At 37.5% G+C, this 27,980-nt stretch overlaps 1 protein-coding gene across 6 annotated transcripts in view; it reads left to right on the top strand.

Annotated features, from left to right (window-relative positions):
* NBEA (neurobeachin) overlaps nt 1-27,980 on the top strand; it is a 631,767-nt gene that overhangs the window by 558,656 nt on the left and 45,131 nt on the right. For all 6 annotated transcript variants that reach the window (XM_057532889.1, XM_057532888.1, XM_057532885.1 and 3 more), the window contains 2 exons: nt 1,403-1,522; nt 16,404-16,556. In XM_057532889.1, coding sequence (XP_057388872.1) covers nt 1,403-1,522; nt 16,404-16,556 — 273 coding nt within the window. The remainder of the gene's footprint in view (nt 1-1,402; nt 1,523-16,403; nt 16,557-27,980) is intronic.

Here is a 27,980-nt window from a genome sequence, read left to right as displayed (position 1 = left end):
TTAAAGAAAAAAACTAAATATTTAGGAAATATTTCTTAGCATTATTGAACCTAGGAGTGACTTGTCATTTATCCTAGACTTAAGAGAAAAGGATTGAACCATAGGAAAGTAAATATATACTCATCTTTGTTATATTTGACATTTCCTAAGAAATCCTTATAGTAAGAATGAATGTTATTTAATCCTTTTAAATTTGGAAGCAAGTTTAATGACATCAGAAATAATGCCTCTCTCCTATCATAAAAACTATAGAAAAAGCATTAAAATTAAATACATTAGGACCTTGTGATAAAGTTATTCCTAGGTTTCCTGCTATGGGAACATGTTCTTGATGACAGATACCAAGTTTTGATAAGGTAATAGTCACAGAATACTATTGAATAGAAGGACTAGAGTTTATCTAGTCTGATTCGTATTAACTTCATTTCATTCTTTCCTTCAACAGATTATACATTGAGCAACTTGGGTGTACCACGAGTTCTTCTAAGTGTTGGAGATAAAACAGTGAATATGATAGATATGTAACCTATTCATGTGGTGGGGAAGATAGACAAGTTAAAAAAGTTACAAAACAATGTGACAAATGCTTCAGGGATGTGTTTTGAGAAAATATCTGTTGCTATTTGAACACACTGGAGAACTTGGCAAATCAAGGAAAGCCTTTCAGGAGAAAATGATGTCTTGGCTGAGACTTAAAAGATAAGAAGAACTTAGCCAAGTCAGAACGGTGAGGTAGAGGGATAAGTTTATACCAGGCAGAGGAAACAGCACATACAAGGGACGAGAAGTGAGACCAGTGTGGCAAGACCTTAGGATGTGAAGATGGGGATGGCGAGAGATAAGAGTTAAGCAGGTTCCAGATCACTCAGGCTCTCTTAAGACAAATCAAGTAGTTTAGACTTTTCCCAGAGAGCTCTGAAGAGCTATGGAAGGATTTTAATCAAGGATTTGCATTTTTAAAAGATCATCAGACCATAATATGGTAACTTTAGGAGACTTTCACAGGTAGCCTAAGACGGATATTCCCTACCTAATTTCACACTACGGTGAACAGTGTCAGAGAGATTTTCTTTTGAGTGTTACTATGTGTGGCCTTAGTTATGAGAAAGAAGATCTGAGTTATATATTGACAATAATGCAAAATCAATCATCATAAAATCCTTTTATAAATCAGAAGACTGAAGGCCAAGAAGCAAAATGACCTGCCGAGGTTGAAGAGTGACAGGTGACTCAGTGGTCCAGACTGGCTCAGACCAGCACCTCCTGACTCCTGGGTGTGGGCGTCCTTCCAGGATCCTGCACCATTTCCACCTCAGAAGGGTTTCCAAAAATAAAATATTTTACAAAGGAAGAGGACGGTCGTGTTCAGAAGGGTCAAATTCTTGACTTTTTTTTCCTTTAGGAACCTTTCACAACCTTCTTCCTCAATGCAAATGACGGAAAATTTGACCATCCTAATCGAACCTTCTCGTCCGTTGCAAGGTCTTGGAGAACGAGTCAGAGAGATACTTCTGATGTAAAGGTAGGCCCTTTTATTTGTTGATATTAATTTCAAAATATGTTGAAGTTTTGATTTGTTTATATTTTTAAGTGGGTGTATAAGATATTTTATTCCACAGCTTTATTCCATCATATTTTAAAAGTATGTGGCATATCTAACCTAAGAGGAAACTAAAGGAAATAATTTCGAGCACCACAGAAAATGATTCAGGATTCTTTTATATTATTCAGTTATATTATTCAGTGTTTTTGTTATTTCAAAAAATTCCTATCTAATTTAGATCGAACAATCAGGAGCTGGAAAGAAATTGCCTTTCCTGCTGTTAACTCAATATTTGGACCATTCCATAAAACACAGCAGGAATTGGATTTGACCTTAATGTGTCATATTGTTATAGCTTGCCCAGCTTTGGGTTTACATAGCCTGGGGCAATTAATAAAGCATTAATGACAAGACCCATTTAAAATGTAGGCTTCTCTGTACAGCCTTAGCTTTTACTTGGCTGTGCCTGGGGATACTATGCAACAATACACATTAGATTAAACCAGCACACACACAATATCCAGGAACAGCCAGAGAGCGAAGTCATTTTACAGTTGGTACTACTCAACTATTGTTAAATATAAAGATTTGTTTTTCATTTATATGGGCTTTTGTTTTTTTAAAAATGGTTGTATTCAAAACATTAAAATATATTTGCTCTCTCATTTTTCTCACTTTTTCCTGATAATAAGATTATATGATCAGGTTATTACATAGGTATATGTGTTTCTTATTTTAATCCTCTTTTCTTCAAACTTTTCCCATCACTGACACTCATGCTGTTGAATATACAAATATTATAGTATCATACCATTTAGTGTCTTAATCCAACAAAAGACAGTGAATTAAAGTCAAAATAGTCATTTACATATTTATGCTTATCTATTGCAAATATTTTAAAAAGACAATTACAGTGTTACTGAACTGTAAGAAATTGGATGAATACAACTTTTATTTAGTTTTTTTCAAAGCAGAAAACAAAGGGAATGAATCCAAGTAATGTCTAGCATATCTGTGTGTCTTATTCGTTGCCATCAAAGTTTGCATATAATTTATACATACAACGTATTCACGTTTGGAAGTAAGATAATGTAACATGCATTCTTGCTATATTAAACTCTTAAGGCCCATTTATTTCTCCGAACAGACTTACAATTTCACTGAGAAATTCCACTCTAAAATATCCATAAACCACCATTTAAACTGATTTACAACCAATGAAATCAAGAAGGGAGTCCCTTTCTTATTTAATAACACTTTGAACATAAAATGGGGAGTCCATAGGCTTCTAGAATCAGCACAGTGTCTTTTTTTTTTTTTTTTTTTAATTTTATTTATTTATCTATTTATTTATTTATGGCTGTGTTGGGTCTTCGTTTCTGTGCGAGGGCTTTCTCTAGTTGTGGCAAGCAGGGGCCACTCTTCATCACGGTGCGCGGGCCTCTCACTGTCGCGGCCTCTCTTGTTGCGGAGCACAGGCTCCAGACGCGCAGGCTCAGTAATTGTGGCTCACGGGCTTAGTTGCTCCGCGGCATGTGGGATCTTCCCAGACCAGGGCTCGAACCCGTGTCCCCTGCATTGGCAGGCAGATTCTCAACCACTGCGCCACCAGGGAAGCCCAGCACAGTGTCTTTAAAAGGCATTCAGTAAATATTTTGTATGTGAATTAAATATTCTTATCTATATTTTAAGATTTCCTATCATATGTAAGGTTATCTATATCTCAATTCAGTGTACATATTATATCAAACTCTTTCAAGTGAAAATGCCTGTTCACTCTTGACATCATCACAAAACAGAAACTCAGTTTTTCAACCTAATTCAAAGGTTCACCCTCACGAGTCCACACACATGAGCCAGTCATCCTAATTTATGTAGCGTTTTTAGGCTTTACCTTTCATCCTGAGAGCTTTATTGATGCTTCCGATCACCAGATATCTCCCCTAGTTACATGTCAGTCTCTGAGGACCAGTGCCCGTAGAGCCGAATTCAGGTTTCTCCCAGAATTCTCCCAGCAGTTGTCCTGTTCTGAAGCTTTTCAGAAACATTTATGTTTTGTAACCCTCTGTGTTCCTTTGGCTCCTGGGGCACATCATCGAGGACAAGGACCAATGTGGCTATCACTAACTCAGGACATTTTAAGTTTTTTATCCCAGGTAGCTGTACTTCATACAAACAGATACCGTCCTCCAACCCCCCAACTCAGTTAGTTCATAAGACGCTCACTTCCTCAGCCTGACATTGCGTGGATTGCTGTCATTTTCAGTTCTCTCCCACCACCACCCTGAACCTTTTATAGTCTATGATAATATACTTTGAGTACCTTTCCATGTAGACCCCTTCTTTGTGAAGCCTGCACATTGCCTACATATACAATAATTTATACACTCAATCTTCTGTTGATGGATAGTTTGTCTTTCTCTCTGATCGTTACTGTTAGACACAGGCTGCCATAAATCCTTGCGCAGATATCTTGATGAACTTTGTGTGTATATGTGAAGATAATTCCTGTTAATGGGACTGGTGGCTCAAAGGCTATATACATCTTTAATTTTGAAAGATACTGCCAAACCTTCATTCCCAAAGATGATCATTCACTCCCTTCACAGCATCATGTGAGGATGCCACCTTCCCCATGCCCCCTGCCCCGACCATCACTCTTATAATAAACAGTGTAACTTGTGCTAATCTGGTGAGTGAAAAATGGAGTCGGCTTTGTTTTGGCTTGCACTTCATTAATTATGAGTGAAGTTGAGCATTTTTCATATAATTATTGACCTGTAAACTTGCTCATATCTTTTGACCACTTTTCAGTTGGGTCATGTGTCTTTTTCCTATTGATTTGAAAAAGATCTGAAATTGACTGCAGAAAGTTGCATTGCAAGTATGGTTTCTCAGTCTTTCAGCTTTGCTATATCTCAATTATATTTTTGTGGTTTTGTGTGTGTGTGTGTCCAAATGTATCACTCTTTCCCTTTATAACATCAGAATTTGGAGGTCCTCATTGAGGGAATGTTAGAGAGAAGTTTTTTGGTAATAATGATGGTTGTATGCTTGAGATTTTCTAAATTGATGTTTAAATGTATTGATTAACATGTACGGTATTTTTCCCTCTACAATAATACCTGATTTAGCAGGGAAGAATGTGTTACCAAGAGTAATACAGTTTTAAAGCCTAAACTCTTGACTTCTTATCACTAAGCTGTTAAAACATTTTATATATAATTTTAAAGAAATGTTTTTATATTTCTGAAGAAAAGTACATCTGCAATATCTCCAAACTTAGGTAAGGTCTCATGTAAGAGAGAACTAGGACAGAGTAGATGGTTTTATTCTGTCTTTCTTTGTTACCATCGGTCTCTTCCTGTGGTAATGAGTACAAGCTGGGCAGAGAAGACTTGGTAATCTCTCAGGAGAGAGGTCTCCCGAGTTAAGTCAGACCAGTTCGTTTTTATTTTATTTTTTTAATTTCTCTCCTCCAGCATAGTCTTGGTAACAATGACATTCAACTTACTGAAGTTCTTATACTAATTTTCTTTAATGCCTTCAAAAGTTGTTATATTACTTTTGAATAGCTACGTAGATGTCAGAAAAGGGAGCTGTGACAAAATGTCATTAAGGTGACATAGTGTAAATTAATACAGTTAATGGAGGTGCTCACCACTGACTCATTGACCCATTATGAGCTCTTGTGGAATCAACGAATGCCAGGGCATCAATCTTTTGAAAAAAAGGAAGAAAAGAGATGGCAGCTTTAAAACCTTGCAGTGAATTATATTAGAAAAGTGAAAACGTCTGGGTTAGATTTGATTTCACTAGGCAGCCATAAAATGGTATGCTCTCTCAGCAAACTATATTAAACTGAAATGTCAAATTTGATGCAGTTGGTATACAATTATGATAGTGTTAATAGTGGTCTTCTATCATTCTAAGACATACTTTCAAGTCCAATTTCTCAGCAGCTTGAACTTGTCATAAGCTTGTAAATTAGAAATTGTGTTAGAGGATATTTTCTTATTATTGACGGGACGCATATAATACTATTAACTGTACCATGGGGTTTTAGTATAGCTGTTAAAATAAACTAGAAATCACATTTACAGACACAAAATGCCTGTTTTAATATTCATCTTGCCATTTCTTTAATAATATTTGGTGTCTTTCTGCACTATTTTTCATTTAGGAAACTTTAAACTACTTGGACTCTTTCCTTAAAGAGAAGCTGGTTAACAGAAATCTATCAATGGGAAGAGAGTAAACAGAAGAGCTGTTACTTTAAGTAGGCAAGCTAGTGCCTGAGCTACCTCTGTAGCAGCACACTTACAAGTTATAATAGAAGAGTTCATTCTTCCTGAATAATTCTCAGTAGTTTTCAAGCATGCTTTTTTCTTGGTCATTTGATGCAGTCCTCAAAACAGTCCCATGAGATAGAGATCATTATCCCTGTTCCGTAAAGGAAGTTCACAGATATTAAGTGACTTGCCTAAATTCACACAGCAGGTCAAGAGGGAGCCAGAACTAGCACTGAGGGCTCTTCAGTTATTTCCAGTGCTTTATTCATTGGATGGTTTGCTGCTTTAATTCGTCTGCATGATCTCACAATTATATCCAGCCACGTTGACTAGTTTGGTGTAACTGACAGATCAAGTCATACTCTTAATAATTTATTGCTATGTACAAACCACCCTCCAAAATTAGTGGCTTAAAAAAACACAGCCATTTATTTTCTCAGAGTTCTGCAATCAGAATGGGGTTCATCAGGTACTTGTCTCTGATCCATGTCAGGTCCAAGCGGGTGGCCTCTCTGGGTCTGAAAGATTCAAGATGACTTCATTCACATGTCTGGTCCCTTAGCAAGGATGGCTGGAACATCTGGGGACTGGCTGGTCCCCTCTCTCTCTGTATAGTCTGTCTGGGAAGATCATCACAATTTTTTTCATGGTGTCTGCCTACCAAGAGGATAAAAAAATGGGAACTGCAAAGCTACTTAGTGCCTAAGCTTGGAAGTCACATAGTGTTACCTACCTCCACAGCATTCTTTTGGTCAAGGCAAGTCATAGGGCCAGCCCAAGTTAAGGGGGAGGAGAAGTGGACTCCACTTCCCCATGAGATGAGCAGCAAAATCACATTTCAAATGGACGTGGAGGTCAGAGGGATTGTTCTGGCCATCTTTGAAAACAATCTACTGAAGTCCTCTCCCCAGTCACAATTCACATTCCTCCTACAAGCAAAATATATTCAACTTGTTCCCCACAGTCTCATCCCACTATTGTATCAGGCTCAAAATCTAGTAGCTCATGATCTATATCAAGTCCACATACAGATTAGGTACAGAAATTCCTAATTTGGAGACCTGGAAGCTAAAAAGGTAAGTTATCTGTCCCACGTATATTCAGCTCCCAGTGGTAAGACAGGAACAGGTAAACATCAGCAGACATTCTGTTCAAAAATGGGGGAGTGTGGAAGGTACATAGCAGTCATTGAGTAGCTTTCTCCACATGTTCCTGATCATAGAAAGTTGGGGCCAAGGCCTCCTTTGCCCAAGTTGGTGCAGCAACTTAAAAAATTTGTGGATTTTCTATGTATCAAAGTATAGTTCACTGTCAGAAAAAACTCTTTTCTCACAAGTTCTTTCAAGACAAGATCCTCCCTACTTCAGGCTGTGATTAGGATGCCCTTTGTAATGCTCATAAGATTCTTGCAATCCCTTTGTGTGGCGCAGTGAGTCTGCAAACCTCTATCTTAAATTTTTCTGAGCACTTATAAAAGGTTTTACAGACACCCTTTTCCCTATGACCATATTTTACTTACAGCACCTTAGAACTGATCTTTGTCAGAACCTTTTTTAATTTTGAGAATCTGACAAGATTGTCCTAGGCCCCTATGTCTCTCTAAATACTGCTTTAAATCTGAGTAGTTTCTTCCTTAGCTCATAATACCTTATTCATATACCATTGAAAGAAACCAGTGGTCCCTTTCAGCATTCTGCCTGGAAATACCTTTAACCAGAAGCACAAGTTCATTCAGTACTTTTTCTGTCTTTGAAATGACTGCAGGAACTAGTCTTGTTAGTTTATCCCACACTACGTTATCATGCATTGATTTCCTCCTGCTTCCAGTAGCAACTTCCGTACTGATCTCCCACCAACAGTCTCCTCACCGTCCTTCCAGCCTCTGCCTGCTGCCCTGTCCCAAAGCCAATGCCACGTGTTTTAAGTTTTTATTACTTCAGGACTCCACTCCAAGGCATTCATTTCTGTTTCAGTTATCCATCACTGTGTAACAAATCACCCAAACCTCATCTTAAAACAGCATCAATTATTATTTGTTGACAATCATGCAGTGGGAGTTAAGGCTCAGAGGGGACCACTCACCTCTGTGCTACAGTGACAGCTGGAGAGGCTTGGCTGGGTCAGAGAAGCAAGATGGCTTCACTCCCATGTTTTGCGCCTCGTCTGATGGAGCTGATGGAGCGGTGGGGGACTGTCCAGGCCTGTCTGTCTGTCCACACAACCTTTCCAGCAAGGCAGCCGCACAGTGTTATGTGATGGTGACTTCTAAGGGAACAACCATGGAGGCTGCCAAGCCTCCTTTAAGACTTAGGCATCTCTGCAAGCCCTGAAATGTCATGTTGTCACATTCTGTGCGTTGAAATAAGCCAGCCCATACTCAGAGAGAAGGGAAATAGACTCCACCTCTTTATGGGAGGAACAGTAAAGTGGAAATGCCAGACAGCATGCAGGATGAGAGGGATTATTATGGGGATCGTTGAAAAAACTCTGTTAAGTTACTAATGTTAAAAAATTGTAAGTTTCAGTTTGGTTTATACATCCAGTTCAGTCTGACTGTGCATTTGGAAAAACCAAAATCTGAAGTGCAAAAAACTTATAAGAATATATCTGATTAGCCTAGGTCACATGTAAGCTAGTCCATATATTTGATAAAAACACTTAAATTGTCTGAAATGTCTGCATAGGTGTTCATTCAAACACAAATATCCAAAGTGACAGAGCTTTTTTTTTTTTTTTTTTTTTTTTTTACTGATTATGGGATATACTTTGATACTGGGTAAACTCTGTTGATAGAGTAAATAATAGCTTCAAAAAGTATTTTGCATAAAGCTGTGAAATGCATTGTTTCACACACATTACCCCCATTTAATCCTCACATCCACACTGTGATTTAGTTGCAGTCATCATCCCAATTTTGCATATCAAGAAACTGGTTTTTTCTTAAAGTTTAAGAAACTTGCCCAAGCTGGTGAGAAGTCCGTATTTCAACTCAGAACCATTTGATTTTAATGCACAGAAAGCTGCACTTCCCCGGTAGAAGGGACAGTCCCAAAACTGCCAGCCTGACAGCCTTCCCCTTCACTACGACTGACTGGTAGCCCTGCGGTAACTCTGCTTTAACTAATACTGTTTGCAAACCTTTTACCACTATTTCATGCCTGAAGTTCAGGATATGATAAATATACAGTAATGATCTGTTCATTTTTCATTCCACAAATATGCATTGAGTACCTTTTTTATATGTCAGGCACCATTCTTACCACTGAGTGGTGAGAAAGTGAGATCCCTTGTTGATGGGATTTCTGTTACAGTGGGACACGGGAGCATAAATAAATTAAAAAAGAAAAGAAGAATTCCTGTGCAGAAAATTAAAACAGAATGAAGTCATACAGAGTGGGTTGCTGTTTTAAAAAGGAAAAATAGAGAATGTAAGAGCAGGGGCCCTGAATCTAAAGTGTTTGGGTTTGATTTCTGACTTTACCACCTATTTGCAGTATGGTTATTAGAAAATTACTTACCCTTAGTGTTCATGTCCATAAAGTGGGAAGAATGAGGATACATACCTTAGGAGGCTTTTGTGAAGATTAAGAAAAAGATGTAAAGTACTTAGAACAGTGTCATGACACAGTAAGATACAAGTAAGTAATTCCTGCTGTTTTAAGATTGAAAGGCCAGTCGTGACATTTCAGCTATTTCCTTGTCTTGGAGCTCAGATACAGTAATTGTCATCTTCTTGTACATAACATTTGAATCTCAGAGCTGATACTCTCTTAACTCATTAAATTTTTTAGAATAAGCAAATCTTTTAAATAATATAAATGTGAATATTAATTATATATGAATGCCCTGTATTTACATACTAACTTTAAATTTAAAATGCCATTTGAAACAAGATTTTAAAGCAATAAAATTGAGATATAAAAACTTGCACCCACTCTGCTGTTTCAGCAACTTCTCCCTAGACTTTCTGTGATTTTACTCTTTTCCTTCCCCTTCAGGGTTAAAAAAAAAAAAAAAACAAGAAAAACACAAAACTTAAACTTCCCCAGCTCAAGACTTCAGGGTTCAGACTGCTTTAGTCACTTACAGCTCTGGTCTTTTGAAGCTTCGAGGGGCTTTGCAAATATGCTGTACTTGAGGAATTTCTTCATATTGCTTTAAAATGTGTCTTTTTTTTAATCTGCATCCTAAAAAAACAAAAAATATTGTTAGAGTGAATCTGGGAGAGTTTTTTCTTCCCGTCAAACGTCAGGCCTCCAGCGGCTTACACCAACATCTTAGCTAACACCCTAATTTATGACCACATTCTGGTCGGCCAGATGAGGACCGGAGTGGAGAAAATGTCTCACTTAGGATCATCCCGAAGGCCCTGGTAATCCTACTTTTTCATGATTGGCTGCAATTCAAGCCTTCAAAGTCCCCACCCCCCTCCCGCTGTTCTAAATAACCCTCAGAGGAGAGGTTCCTCAGCCTCGCTTTGTTCTCCTTGGTGGTAGCAGGCTTTCAGCCCCTTCTTTCTGGAGAGCTTAAGTTAAAATAAAAAGGACTTGCTTCCTTCACTTCTTCAGTGTGGGTACAATTTTGCTGGCAACGTTAAAACCAACTTTTTCTAAATTTAAATTGAACTCTTTTACACCTTTGAACCTTCTAACAAAACTAGAATAAGCAAGATAACATTTTTTAAGCTGCAAAAGTTTCCTCTCGAAAGGTACAAATTTTAGTTCTGGGTGCATCCTTTTTCTTTTATTTAATAAAGTACTTTATTGGCTCTTTTCCTATCTTGAAGCATTCTTGCAACCATCTCCATAGTCCCCAGAAGATTTCTAGGGATATTAAAATGATTTTATCTCATATCTTCAATAGTTTAATATTTAATGAGTACCTGCTGCATACAAAGTATAGCACCAAGAGCTGTGGGGGATTTAGCAAAATATAAACCTACAAAATTAGGCTCAAAGTCTGCTTTGCCCAAACTGTTATTAATATAAAATCCTAGGCTTCTTATGCCTTTGCGAGTCTAATTTAATGACATTTGGTGAAATAGTATTACAGTGGCAAGTAGGTTAATAATAACCACGTATTTTATATGCCCCTATACCACGGGAAAGAATGGGAAACGATATATATGAAAAACATTAGAGCACCAAGACACTTGAAGATAAACTGAAACTCTTTGGGCTGTCTAAATAAAAAATAAATCCATGTTGCTATATCCCTGTGGATGTATATCCCTCTCAGTCCTCAAGGAAGCTTACATAGGCTAGTTCTAGAGATAGAACATGGACACAAATAACTGACGAAAGACAGATGGGAAATCCCTGACTTATGTGAGCTTATTACACATAAATCCCCCTCTCCATGGAGCAACTGCATGAGCTTACATTCCTCTCCCCATTTTGGACCATTTGCGATGCTGTTGATACTCAGTGTCATATATAAAATGGGTAATGTGCAAACAGCAATGTTCTTTATCTTCTCTACATCTTATACTAATTTCCCACGTTTTTCCAAGCAATGAGAGCAAGATCAAAAGAAAATTTTGTGGTTATTGTCTCGGTCAGCTCAGGCTACTGTGTGTTACCATAAACTAGGTAGCTTATACACAACAGAAATGGGTTCCTCACAGTTCTGGAGGCTGGAAGTCCGAGATCAAGGTGCCCACATAGTTCTGTGTCTTGTGAGAGCCTCTGCCTCCTGGCTCACAGAAGGACAGGTTCTTGTGTGTCCTCACATGGCAAAGAGAGGAAGCAAGCTCTCTCAGGACTCTCACCAGGACACTAATCCCATTCACTAGGGCTCCACCCTCATGACCTCATCTAATCCTAATTACCTTCCAAACACCCTACCTCCTAATATCATCACATTAGAGGATAGGGTTTCAACATTTGAATTTTGGAGGAATAGAATATTCAGTCTGGAACAGTTACACATTTCTGATTTGAGTACAAATAAATGAGCATAGCAATCATACTTTACTTCTACCTTCTAATCAGTGACCACACACCTTTACCAAATTGGCCCCTCAGTGCAACATGGTATATACACTGTCATGCTTACCTAGCCCAGAAGTCAAACTCATGATAGTCATTGCTGATAGATGTTGCTGAAGCACCATTTAGCCCCTGGTTTATCCACCACCTAAGCTGTATCATTATCTGCAAATAAGAATGTTTGTTTACCTATTAGTTTTTCTTTTAGCCCCTTCTTAATTGCCCCCCTCACATTCAAGTCACTGAAAATTTACATTAACATATTAATTTCACTGTAGTTCTCCTTTCCCACAGTTCCTTGTGCCCTTGATGTCTTGTACGTAGTTTATTATTAATATATATTTGCCTCTCGGTATGAGCCATCTAATTCCCTCTCCTTTTTGCATCCCCGAGTCCACATCTTTGTTTACTCGTCCTCACGTGTGTTGCAGATGGCCCATCCTGGTACAGTCCCACAATATGTCCCCTTACTCAACACGGCCGCAGTTTCCCTTCCCTCTTCCCTCCCATTCTCCTTGCTGCTGCTGGTTCCCCTTCTCCCCCTCCCCACCCACACATATACCTAGTCTCTCCCCTCTCCAGTTCATTCTTTACTTTGACAGCCAGTGTCTTGCTTTAAAATAAATGTAATCATGTCAATAGCTCTGTTTTTTTAAATTATTGCCAATAAGACAAAATCCAAAGAGCTTAAAACTTGGCATAAAACTTCCTTCGTCATCTGACTCCATATACCTCCCACCATCTCATTCCACCCCATCTTGATCTGTCCCCCAATATATCCTACACTCCACCCATACTCGGTTTGTACCACTCCTTGATAATACTCTCTGCCAGTCCCCCTGCCCCTTTCCCCACCTTTATCTTAGCCATGGTTGAATTCAATGTCTGATCTCCAGTGAAATCTTTTCTGACTTGCCCAGAGTTCCCTGCTCTGTCCTCTCTGCTCCCTTGTGCTTTGTTTATACTTTCACAGCTATTATTGTTATGCATTATAACCATCTGTTTATACATTTGCCCCATAGACCAGACTATGAATTACTCAAAGGTAAGGCCATGTTTGTTCATTATTTGTTTTCTTAGTACCCATCACAATGCCTGGTACTCAAACTTTACTACATGAATAAATAAATATCAGGGAATTATATAATGGGTTTTAGAGAGATTTCTATTTAGGGCTTCCCTGGTGGCGCAGTGGTTGAGAGTCTGCCTGCCAATGCAGGGGACACGGGTTCGAGCCCAGGTCTGGGAGGATCCCACATGCTGCGGAGCAGCTGGGCCCGTGAGCCACAACTACTAAGCCTGCGCGTCTGGAGCCTGTGCTCCGCAACAGGAGAGGCCGCGATAGTGAGAGGCCCGCGCACCGCGATGGGGAGTGGCCCCCGCTTGCCACAACTAGAGAAAGCCCTCGCGCAGAAACGAAGACCCAACACAGCCAAAATAAATAAATAAATAAACCTTATAAATAAATCTGTCCAATCTTAGCCAGCTTTGACCACACAAAGTAAGATTCCTTAAAAAAAAAAAAAAAGATTTCTATTTAAATGGTTTAAATAGAAGAAAAATTATGATTCTTAAAAAGCTAAGCTCTGCTTATCCAGAAAATTCATTTACACAAATCTGTTCAAACTCCCATAATGCTGGAGAAAATAAACATGATTATATTTTTCTATGGTTCACATTTGTTATCATAAGAATGGATAATGATCAAATTCTCACAGAGGATTGCTAAGATAAACACTTATGCTATAGCAGATAAATGTTGGTTTTAGCAGGAGAACCCATAAAGAGAACACATTTTTAAAAATTAATTTTTATTGGAGTATAGTTGCTTTACAATGTTGTGTTAGTTTCTACTGTACAGCAAGATGAATCAGCTATACGTATACATACATCCCCTCTTTTTTGGATTTCCTTCCCATTTAGGTCACCACAGTGCATTAAGTAGAGTTCCCCATTTGTTTTCTATTTTATACATAATATCAATAGTGTATATATGTCAATCCCAATCTCCCAATTCCTCCCACCCCCTGCCCTTTCCCCCTGGGTATCCATATGTTGGTTCTCTACGTCTTTGTCTCTATTTCTGCTTTGCAAATAAGATCATCTATACCATTTTTCTAGATTCCACATATATGTGTTAATATACGATATTTGTTTTTCTCTTTCTGACTTACTTCATTCTGTATGACACTCTCTAGGTCCATCCACGTCTCTACCAATTACCCAGTTTCACTCCTTTTTATGGCTGAGTAATATTCCATTGTACATATGTGCCACATCTTCTTTATGCATTCATCTGTTGATGGACATTTAGGTTGCTTCCATGTCCTGGCTATTGTAAATAGTGCTGCAGTGAACATTGGGGTGCATGTGTCTTGTTGAATTACAGTTTTCTCTGGGTATATGCCCAGTAGTGGGATTGCTGGGTCATATGGTAGTTCTATTTTTAGTTTTTTAAGGACCCTCCGTACTGTTCTCCATAGTGGCTGTATCAATTTACATTCCCAGCAACAGTTCGAGAGGGTTTCCTTTTCTCCACCCTCTCCAGCATTTATTGTTTGTAGATTTTTTGATGATAGCCATTCTGACCCATGTGAGGTGATACCTCATTGTAGTTTTGATTTTCATTTCTCTAATGATTAGTGATGTTGAGCATCTTTTCATGTGTTTGTTGGCCATCTGTATGTCTTCTCTGGAAAAATGTCTGTTTAGGTCTTCTGCCCATTTTTGGATTGGGTTGTTTGTTTTTTTGATATTGAGCTGCATGAGCTGTTTGTATATTTTGGAGATTAATCCTTTGTCAGTTGCTTCATATGCAAATATTTTCTCCCATTCTGAGGGTTGTCTTTTCATCTTGTTTATAGTTCCCTTTGCTGTGCAAAAGCTTTTAAGTTTAATTAGGTCCCATTTGTTTTTTGGGTTTTTTTCATTACTCTAGGAGGTGGGTCAAAAAAGATCTTGCTGCAATTTATGTCAAAGAGTGTTCTACCTATGCTTTCCTCTAAGAGTTTTATAGTGTCTGGCCTTACATTTAGGTCTTTAATCCATTTTGAGTTTATTTTTGTATATGGTGTTAGAGAGTGTTCTAATTTCATTCTTTTACATGTAGCTGCCCAGTTTTCCCAGCACCACTTATTGAAGAGGCTATCTTTTCTCCATTATATATTCTTGCCTCCTTTTCATAGATTAGTTGACCATAGGTGCGTGGGTTTATCTCTGGGCTTTCTCTCCTGTTCCATTGATCTATACTTCTGTTTTTGTGCCAGTACCATACTGTCTTGATTACTGTAGTTTTGTAGTATATTCTGAAGTCAGGGAGCCTGATTCCTCCAGCTCTGTTTTTCTTTCTCCAGATTGCTTTGGCTATTCATGGTCTTTTGTGTTTCCATACAAATTGTAAAATTTTTTGTTCTAGTTCTGTGAAAAATGCCATTGGTAATTTGATAAAGGGAACACTTTTGCGTATGCTTTCCTTGGGCTGAAGAATCCAGTTTATTTGAAGACCTCAGTGTCTGGTGTTTTTTTTTTTTTTTTTTTTTTTTTTTTGGTAGGGGTGGTTGTTTATTTTTTAGCTTTTCTATTTATCACTATGTATCCCAAAGTGAGATTCAAATTTCGGGTACTATGCCATCCATGTCAGACATGTTACACAAGTAAATGTTCTTATGCTTTTCACAAATAAAGTTAATTTAACCCTCATCTTGATATTTGAAAAGATCAGTATTTTTTCATAGTATTGATGGTAAACATAAAACTACCGTGTTTTTTGTTTTCATTTCCTCAAGTTGTTTTGTTTTTTATTTTTTAAAAAAGGACAACAAATTAAAATTTTTAAGGTCAGTTCATTCCTGTATCATATTTATTCTAAAGTTACATAAACCAATATTAGACGTGCATCAAACACAAGTTTGCCTTGAACCCAGTTGTTAATGCCATACTTACATACAAGTAACACAAGTTATCTTTGCATTGAAGTTAAGATCTTAGTATTCAAGTGGCATGCATTAAATATTTAAACTTATTATATTGCATATCATCTCTTATTGTATTTAGTGGTAGGTATAAAAACAATTTATTTTGCCAAATTATAAAATAAAACAATGAGTCTCTTCATAAAAATCATGTATTGTAATTGCCAGTGGAGTCAAAAAGAAAAGTAGAAGACATTACATGATTTTTAACCAATACTGGCAACAACTTTTTTTGAATTTGGATATTTTATTAATAGCATTTGGAAAAGTTTGTTGAACAGCATAGACTTGTAGGTATAGCTTTATATATTTGTTCACTGATACTATTGGGAATATTGTTGATTCTGTAACCCATTTCTCTTAACTAATTTGTGGCAAGATAAGATTGAAAATCTTATAAACATAAATTATCAAGCATATTGTTCAAGAAAAATGTTTGCCCTTTTTTCCTAGACTCCTATCTAAAGAAAATTAAAGAATGGAACTAAGTAATAAAATATTGAATTTAAGTAAAGAAATTAATTCTGTTTATAGTTGTTATAAATTAATACTTTCATTCAATTGATTTTTAAAATGGTTTAATATGCTACATTTTTATTCCTGGCAGGAACTAATTCCAGAGTTCTATTACCTACCGGAGATGTTTGTCAACAGTAATGGATATAATCTTGGAGTCAGAGAAGATGAAGTGGTGGTAAATGATGTTGATCTTCCCCCTTGGGCAAAAAAACCTGAAGACTTTGTACGGATCAACAGGATGGTAAGAGCGATTTTGTTTTTGCTTGAGCAGTCACAAGGAAGTAAAAAATATTCTGTAGTTAAGTTTTCAGCTACTAACAAATTGTCTTTTAACATCTATAAATACAAGGCTCAATTTTTGAGAAAAAAAAAAAAGAAAGCATTTTCCTGTTGTCTTTTGACAGCAGTTCCTTATTGTAGAGTGGATTTTCCTTTCATGAGGACTAATAAAGGAATGGTAATTCAGTTATATTTGCTCCCTTAGGAGAAGACAATCAGATGAGCATCTGTTGACTAATGTATTCTAAAATGGTCGAAATTAATGTCCATTCCTTATTTTTGTCTATTGGCTAAATCTGCACTCTTTTTTCACTCATAAAATACTCAAAACAAAATAATATACATTTAGAACATATTTGTATGTAGGAAATTATAAGCTGTGAAACATACCTTAAAATGTAATATACTTGACTAAGAGAACACCCATCTTGTAAACATTCTTAGATAGAAAATGTCATTACTTTTTAAATCTGTATGACAGATGTCTGGGTGTTCAAATAGAAAATGTGTAAATAGAATGTTTGCATGTGGTTATTTTATAGATCTTAATATATTTTATCCATATTTAAGGAGATTTTAATCTCAATGGGGTTACGGTATATGGAAATGAACCACTTTACCAAACAACGTCTCTAGTGTACTATTGTTCTTGGCCAATTGAGGAATTATATCAATAAAGCCTATGACCCCAAATATGTTTTTAACCCTGTTTCACTCCCAGTTTTTCCAGCTGTCCCATAAATATGTTTTATTTCATTTTGACAGCTTATTTATTTGAATTAGAATCCAAATAAGGTCCACATATTGCAGTGGACCTCACATATCCCTCAGTCTCTTCTTTAGTAAGAGCTGTATAATTCACATATATCACACAGATACAATTCACATACCATACAAGTCAACCATTTAAAGTAAAGAAAAAAAATCAGTGGGTTTTAGTCTATTCACAGAGCTGTGCAACCATCACCACAGTCAATTATGAACAGTTTCATTACCCCATTAAGAAACCCAATACCCTTTAGCATCTCCCCCCGCCCATTTTCCCCATTCCCCCAACCAGCCCTAGGCAACCACTAATCTACTTTCTGTCTCTAAAGATTTGCCTATCCTGTTTATTTTGCATAAACGGGATCATACAATATGTGGTTCCTTCTTCTACCCCTCATTTTATGTCTCTTTTTGTCACTGTCAGTCACATGCTCCCTTCAATTTTAGAGCTATTTTTCTGTCTCCAAGAAATATTTTACTTTTAATACACTTTATTTTAGAAAGCTGGTACTGAGACAGTAGACCTATGTTTAAAGTTACTGTATAGATAATCTATAATCTAGTCTCCCTCTGAGGTAATATCATGTAGTACATAAATTTTATATAGGATTTCTCTCACTTCTCAATCTGGAAATTGGCACTTTCAGGTATATGGCATAATCTCACACCATCTTCTTGAACAATAGATTATCCCTTCAATTTATCTTTTTAATGTGAAGGATTTATACTTTAGTGATGCATACTTCTACAATCTATACTTATTTTTAGAACTGGTTGTTTATTATTATCACAATACCCTTACATACTTGAATACTGGCTATGATATCAGTGTAAGGATACCAGATCCACAAACTCAACCCTGGAACCCACTACATACTGAGTTGTGTCTGAGATGTGTCTCTCAGTCACATCATTTCACTGTATATTTCTAGAGCCAAGAACTGTGCCTGCAAGAGTAGTTAGTCACCAGATATTTGCTGTTATGAATGATTGAATGAATCACATGGGGTAATAATCTTAATGATTTTAGCATGTTGTCTAGTTAGGTCCAAACTAGTGAAACGAAATGAATCCTTCACTCAGGCAGGCAAAGTAGCAAAAATTGTTGGACCAAATTTTCTCTTGCTCTGATTAAACACAGGTTTTTATGTGGCTGCTAACAATTAATAAATGCCAGGTGGTTATATTGGAAAGAATACTTGGGGTTTAAAAGTTTCCTGGCTCTTGAATCTGAGTTCATTGCCCTGAGTAAATTATGGAGCATCTCTGGTTCTCATATTTCTCATCTGTAAAGTGAGACTACCTTATGAGTGTTTTAAAAAAATCATTATTTGTGATAAAATTCACTTGTACAATTTAATGATCTTTAGCAAATTTACAGAGTTGTGTGGCCATCACCAAAATCTAATTTTAGAACATTTCTTTTGCCCCAGAATTATCCTGTGCCCACCTCCAGCCCCAGACAATCATTAGTCTACCTTCTCTCTCCATAGGTTTGCCTCTTCAGGACATTTTTCTTAAATAGACCCATACAATATGTGTTCTTTTGTGTTTGACGTCTTTCACTTAGCATAGTTTTTGAGATTCATCCATGTTGTAGCATATATCAGTTTTTGTTCCTCTTTTTGCATAATGATAGTCCACTGTATGGATATACCACATTTTGTTTATCCATTCATCAGTTGATGAACTTTTGAGTTGTTTCCACTTTTTGGCTGTTATGAATAATTCTACTATGAATGTTCACATAGAAGTCTCTATATGGACATGTGTTTTCCTTGCTTTGGGGTATATACCTAGTGGTAGAATTTCTGAGTCATGTAGTAAATTTATATTTAGCTTTTTAAGAAATTAACTCTTTTGCAAAGTGACTGTGTATCTTACATTCCCAATAGCAATGTATGACTGTTCCAGTTCCTCCACATCTTCACCAACACTTGTTACTGTCTGGTTTTTTTTTTTATTATAGCCATTATTGTGGATGTGAAGTAATATCTCATTACAATTTTAATTTGCATTTCCCTGGTGACTGATGATGTTGAGAATCTCTTCATGTGTTTATTGGATGCTAAAACATTTTTAGATATATTTTAATAAACATCAGGTAATGATTCATTATAGATACAACTTCTGTGTTCCTCATTAATGAAAAAGTTTAAACACCCCCAGAATTAGTAATTTTATTAATGATATGCCTAATTGAAAAAGAAAAAGCAGTTGTGTTTCTAAACACAAATCCCCAGGGCAGCATCATGCACAGAATTTCTTTAATGTAGGGAAAGATGATTATTATGGATGAGAAATTATCAGATAGTTATTACTGATACAAACTGAACAAGCAGGACCGTACAGTCTTGACTAAACCTGCAGAAAAATCACAGTGCTTCATTCATCTAGTAGGTTGGGTACTAATGCAGTCCAGCTAAATAAACTTACCAAATAAATGAAGTTTCTAGATGTTTATAGCTAAGTGAGAACTTTTTTGAACCTTGTTGTGGTTGTTGTTCTAAAATGTATTGCTATTTGGTTTTCTACCCTCTTATGCAAAGGATGAAACTTCTCTTTATTATCATAAGTACCCATTATTCTGTGAAGTAATATAATTCCATATCTATTCTTTTTCTATTTCCTTCTTTAGATTGTTAGCTATCATCACACTTTCCTTTAATGGCCGTAGTGATTCGAATTTTTCTTATAAACTCTAGTCTACAAAATCAGACAATCAAACTTATCAAGGCCTTATGATAAACAAGAGTCAGTCGAGTGCTAACAGAGGCCCTAGGGGAAGTGTAAATTTTATAGCCTTGGAGGAGAGTGACTGTCTTCTACCTCAGGTTTCACTGGCCATTGTTTGATCAATTCCAGATGTGGGAGTTGGTACTCAAACGTGAAGTGACAAAACCCTCCCTTAGTAAGTGGAATGTTACTCTAGACAGCACCCTGTTTATACCTCTTTTTACGTATAAAGTGCTACATGATGGGGCTAGGACATTCTCCTTTCTTCCAGGGTGTAGTTGCTTACAATTTTTTTCTCTGCTTTCCTCATTCCAACACTTACAGCTGACAACTGCTGCACAGGAGGTTGGATACCCTAATCTTAGTCACCATACCCCGTATCCCAGTGGTGGTCCTGAGTCATCCCAATATGACGGCTGACCAAGATAAAATAATGGCAGTAGTGCTTATAACCTGTGCCATCTATTGATTGTTTATTATTTGTCAAATACTGTGCTAGAGCTTCAGGTGCAATATTCTTTTAATCCTCAAAAAGTCTTCTGAAATGAGAATTATACTGAAACTCAGTGAGGTAAATTACTTTGTCAAAGATCACCTGCTTATCAGAGTGGCAGTGTTCCTACCCACGGTCTCCAGGCTCGAGTGAGTAGTGACTTGAGGAGCTGTGAAGAGGGAGAGGGAAAGAAGGAGGGAAGGAAACATGTCTTCTAACTAGAAGCCAGTACCTTGGGGCCAGCAGACGAAAAGACAGAGATAAGAGGGAATTGACCCCAAACCAGCAGCGTGTTCCAGCCTCAACAGCTAAGCAGACCTGACTTTCTGTGACCCTGTTTCTAACTCTTTATCCCCAAAGTCCTCACCCCATAAGACTTCCTTTTCCAGCCAGTAAAAGCTCGGTTTAGAGCTGAGGAAGTCCCAAGTCCCACCACCCAGCAGGTGTTGGAAGAAGGCTATCTTCCAACTCTACAAAATGGAGGAAATGGCATTATTTTACATTAGTTTACATGTTAAACTTTATAGTCACACACAGGATTTGAGACCCGGAACAGACCTTTATTTGAATAAGCAGACTGAGGCGCAGAAAGGCAAAGTGACTGACCCCAGGTTTGGACCCAAGTGCCTTTTCTTACTTAACGTGCCTGGCATCACACGTTGGCACTCTGAATGTCATGTCCCCTATGCCCATTTACAGACTTTAAAAGTTCACCTATATTTTAAACAAAATATGGCTTTATAGATCGACTTGAGAACCAATCCAGATTAGACTAATACTGTTTCTACTGCAATATATGTTCCAAACACCAAATTATAAAGCACTTTGAAATACAACCTGTGTGTTGTTTGCAAACTATCTGTATCTAAGCATGGATGACCTCCAAACACCTAATTTGACTCAGACTTATGATTCAGATGTAATCAGTGACACTCTGGCTTATCTTATTATTCATGCAATCACCACATAAGAGTTCTTAGAAATCCCTTTTTCTTAGAAATACCTGATTCTCACAAAATGGTCTCATATCATTTGGGTTTTAAGAAAATTAGCAGATTATTCATTGAAAGATACAGCCTGAGAAAGGATAATAACACTGTAAAAACAATTTAAACTCTAAAATAGATTTTTCCCTCTTATTATAAGAGAGAATAAAATACACAAAGGCAAATTTTTAGTAATAAATTATTTTTTATATATTTATAGTTGCTCAGAGTACTTCTATTGCACATAAATATAATATAATAAATAATTTACTCCTGGTCCTAACATTACCAGTTCAAGAGCTGACTTCTGTTTACGCACCTCTTATCTCTCATATCTTGTCTTTCTAAGAGCTGAAGCACTGCTGAGCAAACTTTAAGTCAGAATACAGTGCTTCTTCAGAATAAATCTCATTATTTAGTATCACTGTAAACACACATTCGTCGACCTTTGTGTTCAGTGTACTAGGAACTACAAGGATTGCATATGATATGGTGAAGTAACTGTTCCTCAAAGATTTGCTTTCATCTGTTCAAAAGAATAAGTTTTTATAACTAAAGTATGAGAGATAAATACTTGTGCGTTTCTGAAAATGTCATAAAACATTTTCAGAAATGAATGGTACATTTTTATTGTAAGTAATAAGTTAGTTCCAACTTGGCTTCATGAAGAAATGAAAGAAGCAAAGCACTTTTTTTCTCTATTCAAAACCAAATTCTTGGTATCTTATAGGCATTATGAATTTGGTAAGACTTGTGAACTAAACCTTTACTCCATGGAATGAAAGGTTTTACACAAAATTCTGCTTATTTGGGAAAACCAAACTGCCCCAGTCTTGGTTCCCTGGGACACCAGGAGGCAATGACAGGTTAAATTGATCCTATGTTGCAAGTGCCTAGCCAACACGTAATAGGTGGCTTGAGAAGTGTTTATTCTTTGTCTTCTTTCCCTGGGTTTTCGTTGAGGGGACTCTACAGAATAGAAAGGGAAAGCTACCATGTGTATCAAAAGATTCTATGTCTATAGCTGCCATTCTTGGTGCATCAGAATTGAGCTAAAGGGCAGACCCAAACTGCTGCCTCTGGGAAGAGTGTTAAAGCATCAGAGCTATCAAAAGACACGTTACAAAATGTAGCCGTGTGTGTCTACAGCTGCTCTCCTGTCTCAGTGTCTCCTGTACTGCTTTTCTTTAACTTGAAGTTTTCCTTCACAGCACCCTATGTATGGTTTCCTTTGCTCCAACCTCTGGTCCATTTTCCCATCATACTGATGGGAAATGATCATACTGATATTATGAAAAAATAAGGTCAGCCATCTGTGTTAAAACTGGAAAATGTAATCAATTATCTACCTCTCTTCTTTTTTTGCTGAAGAAATATTTACTTGTTGAATTTCTATAATTACCTGGGTGATGATATAAAATATAGAAGTCTTTAAATTTTCATAAGTTTTCCATAAATTCCATGAATACAACATCCACCTTTTATTATTATTTTGTAACATTGAAAGTTTCTAACTTTATACTGGCTGGGTAGCTCATACAGGATTTAGTGCTTATGAAATGGAATGGGTTTAGAGAAAATGCGCTCTAGTATATTTATAATTTGGACTGGGATTATCTTCAGTTATTTGATGGAGTTCTTTGTAATGAGCCTAAAGTATAAAATGAAAATGTCATATAGCCCAAAGAAATGACATTCACAGTGGTAAAAAAGCCTTCGGTTCTTGGGTGGATTAGTATTCTGTATCCGTACAAAGGAGCCTTCCCTCCTTCTTCTCTCAAGCTGTCATTAAGAAATTCAAGGCAAAGAAGACAAAACTAATGTTATAAAAAGGGATGATATCATTGATTATAAATGATCAGCTTCATTATCCCATGCCAGCAATTAAAAAGGCATTTGATGCATTTGTAGACGCCTTTACGTGCTGACAACCTCATTAATTTTTCTTATTTTTTTAAAATGAAACAATACTTTGAATTTTTAATGATGTACTTGTTTTAGTCCGTTGTTTTTTTATTTATAGACAACAATATATATAATTGGTTAGAGTTGTTTGTATTTTGTAAATATGGTGACAAGGTTTGTGTTTCACTGAAGAGCTGTGAAATTCAAAATTTGGTTTCATTAGCAAACCTGGAAAAGTGATAGAGACACTTTTAGTAGACATTTCAATAAATTCTCAGTGCACTGAGTTCATACATCAAGAACTGGTTTAATTTATCCACCCGAAGCTAGGCTGATTGCGACCGACTCAGTCATGAAACATTAATAAAGCACTGTGTTCAGTTCTAACATGATTATAATCTGACCTCCTCACGAAGGGCAGAAATAGAAAGTATGTCTGATAGCATTACCCTAATGCTGGGTTCATCAATCATAATCTGCCCTTTTTAAAAATTTGTTTTAGAAAAAGGCCAGTCTCGGATGTGCACTACTCATCTCTGCAGCCCTCCGCCCGGCATGTTCCTGGTGCCGTGGGACCAGGCGCAGACCGTTCTGTCTGCAGGGCGGGGCGCAGCGCGCTGAGGCAGAGAGCACTGTGGGGTGTGGTTTTGCTTTGACTGTATTACATCCTTTATTAGATTCTCACTTTTTAAGGAAAAAGTCTCTTTTGTGATAGGTAAAAATGTGCATTTAGGATATATTATACTGAAAAAAATACCTTGCTTAAATACGAAGTTTAAGCAAATAGCATAACATAGGAATTGTTGGAAGTCTTTGGCAGCATCTTAAAATATTGAGATGGAAAAAGTATATATATTGCAATAGATATCTTGTATGTGAGTGCCTGCCCTGCCACCTGTTAGCCGGGGCACTCTGGGCGGGTAAGGCATCCTTATCTCTTGGAACTTCACAGTCTTCCTTATCTCTGAAACTGGGGATTTGCTCATTACATAAAGCTTTATTGAGAGCCAGTTCTGAGTAAGGTATTATGGAAAACACAAAGAAGAGTTGGCCATGAATCCTACTCTGAGTTAGGCTAGAGTAAAGCAAAGAAATCCCTTCATTTACCCCTGTCATTGAGGGCCTGTTACTGTCTTCATACCGCTCTAGGCTCTGGAGACACAAGCGTGGGCCACGCAGCCAGCGGCCTTCAGGAGCTCACGCTTTAGTTAGGAACCCGCATGAATAAACATACACCCAGGAAGCAATCAAGTAAGATCATTATTGAGCGTTGCAGGCGCTATTTTATGTGTTTGGAGTATACCGGTGAACCAACAGACAAAGATCTTGGCCCTCATGGAGCTTACTTTTGATCAAAGAGAGACAGACAATAAACAGAAGTTAATAAGTAAAATATCTAGAATGTTAGCAGGTGATCAGTACTGTGGAAAAAAGAAGTGCAAAGCAAGGGGATCAGAAATACAGGGGTGGATGGTCAGGATGCCCTCACTGTGATGGTAAGACTTGAACTAAGACCTGAAGGACGCGAGAGAGTGACCCAGAGACTCTTCCTGTCCTGGGGAAAGAGCAGTGAAGGCAGAGGGAACATCCGAGCCAAGGCCCTGTGGCAGGGGTGTGCTTGGCAAGGAAGCCAGAGGGCTGAGGTAGGATAAACACGGAGCGCACAGTAGGAGGAGAGGACTGAGTGGTAACAGATGCAAATCACATACGGCCTTGAAGGCCATTGAAACACTTTGCATTTTCACTCTGAGTGAAATCAAGAGTTGTTGCAGTGCTTTAAGCAGACGAGTTCTACGATTTTGCAGTGCTGGGAAAGGATCACTCGGGCTGCAGTGATGGGAATGAACTGTTGAGGCACAGGGTAGCATCAGGCACGTCTGTTAGGAGGTATTGTGAGAGATGATGGTGGCTTGGACCAGCGTGGTAGCAGTGACGGTAGTAAGAAATTAATCAATTCTGGATGTATTTTAAAGTTAGAGACAACAGTTTCCCTCTGCAACTTCCTAGTAGTGACCTTTTTCCCTTAGATTTCTCTAGTCCTATAGAGCCAGGTAAAGGAAGGGTGGGGGCCAAGTGTGCTGAGTGGTGATGGCTAGAGCAGCAGAGATGGATTACTTTCTAGAAGAAGTAATGCTTCTGGAAAAAGAATGGGGTGGGGAATAACTCTAATATCATCGTATTAGAGTTTTAGCAGAAATTCGAGCAGCAGGAAAAGCCCAAGTCAACATGTTTATCTTCCACCAAACTGTGATCTTTTTGAGGACGTGGCATACTTATTCACCTGTATATCCTCCAAGGCTAGCATCTGACATGTGGTAGGTGGTCAGTAATTTGGGGCTGGAGAGAGTTTAGGCTGTATTCACCTTGATTATTTGCATTTCAGTGGGATGTGCTCCTGGAGATCAGAGATTTTGTCTTGTTTCTCACAGTATCCCTGGGGCCTAGAATAATTCCTGGCACATGAGAGGTGCTCCATATTGAATGAATGAATGATGAACGAATGAATAAACGAATGACTGATCCCTCTGTTTGAGATCACCTTCCCTCAGATGTCCTTACAGTTCACTTCCTCACTGTAGTCCTTAGTTGTCACAAACTCAAGGAAGCCTTCTCTGACTTCATCCTCTAAATTAGCAATCCCCTCCCCATCCATACATACCTCTTAACTTTCTCTCCCGTCTTTCTCCTTTCCTTAGCATTTATCACCTTCAGGCATACTCTCTTACTAATTACTAATTACTAGTCTCTCCCCACTACAATGTAAACTTTCTAACAGGGATTTTGGCTTCATGTATTCACTGCCGTGATCCTAGGATCTAGAATAGTGTTTGGCCCATAGCAGATGGTCAGTCAATATTTGTTGAATGAATGAATGAATGAATTTCCCACCCTCCACCCTCACTTCCTGACATTTCTTTTCTTCCTTCTTGTGACCAACACCTCTTTCCCATTGCTTAAATAATCAGCCAGTAAATATTTATTAAATAGTTATCATTTAATGCTGAGTTAGGAGCTATAGGAAATGTAAAAGCAGCATTAAGTATAGTCTCTAAGTTCCAAATGCTTGGATTCTAACTGAGAATATAGTATGGCATGTTTGAAACAATTAAGTGTTAATTGGTAATAACCCCATTCCCTTTGTCTAGCACTTTACAATGCATATGCAAATTGATTTTCACAAGTAAATTTGTATACATTATTTACTACATTAAACAGGAAGATACTGATGGTAAGTGTCATAGAAATTCATAGAAGACTTCATAGACTGTGAGCTGGGGAACTCAGGAAGCAGACATTGGACTTGAGTGAGGATGGCTGGGACATGAAGAAGGAGCAGGAGGGTGAAATGCTTTCATGTTAAGGTGAAAGGAGCAACAAAGGTTCAGAGGTCATACCAGCTGCTGTGTGCCGGGGCTGTAAACTGTGCTGCTGGAGCCAAGAATTTGTATCTAGAAGCCCAAAGAAGTCATGGGGGAGGGTCGGATCAAGGTTTGAAAGTCCTTAGGGGTCAGGTAAAGTTTACACTGAATGTGTTATGCTAGGAGGAACCTTGGAAGATTTGAAATCGAGGATGACAGTAAGAGCATGATGGTTTCAAAAGTCTGTTCCACCAGCAGGGTGCAAGCCCCGGAGTAGAGGAAGAGGTCAAAGTCTATTACAGTAGCCCACGTGGAGAGCAATGAGGGCTAAGACTAGGATGGTGCTAGTGGGAATGGAAAATAATCCACTATGTTATTCACCCAGGAAGCAATCAAGTAAGAGAATAATTTAAGCCCCCTAAAATAAACATTTAAAACAACTATGTTACCTTTATTTAAAATAATTAAATCTTTCACTGGATAATAGCTATAATTTCAATTTAATCATGAAGAGAAGCCAGTATAGACACTACAGAAGAAGTAGCAATGTGATTTTCTAATTGTCCACTGGAATATATGCAACTCTATTTGGAGAATTTTTTCAATATCAGAAGCAGATTTTTGAGGCAACAAGAGAAAGGGCTTGGAAATGTTCTTGGTCTGGTCTAGAAGGAGAGAGAGAAATTCAGTATTCTTAAATAAAAGAATTCTGGAGAAGACAAAATTCTCTCCTCACAGTTAATTCCACTAGCTTAGTTTCCTTTCTCATAAGTTTCTGAGCTGCTTTGTCCTAAACCCGTTAGAGAAAGAATTCTCTACGTTCTAATACCCATGGGACAATATTGAAATTAGATATTAGGTAACTATTATTCATCTAAGAGATATCCTTTCTGGTTTAAATCTCACTCTTTATTTCCTTCCTGCCAGATCCCCAGGGTAGAATTATGGATTGGGAATTGGTTTATCTAGGCTTAAAGCAATTGCTTCTGCTTTTAGGTATGCAAGGAGAGGGTAAAGCAAGCTATTAAGACCATTATAACCCTAATAGCTTAGTAATCAAGTATTTCTTTCTATTTTTCAATTGTGAGTGTTTGCAATAAAATCTTGTTTCAAAGTCCAAAAGAGGTTTGTGCATGAAA

The sequence above is a fragment of the Balaenoptera acutorostrata genome, chromosome 18, assembly GCF_949987535.1.
Source record: "Balaenoptera acutorostrata chromosome 18, mBalAcu1.1, whole genome shotgun sequence".
Lineage (NCBI taxonomy): Eukaryota > Metazoa > Chordata > Mammalia > Artiodactyla > Balaenopteridae > Balaenoptera > Balaenoptera acutorostrata.
This window is presented reverse-complemented; position numbering and strand designations above follow the sequence as displayed.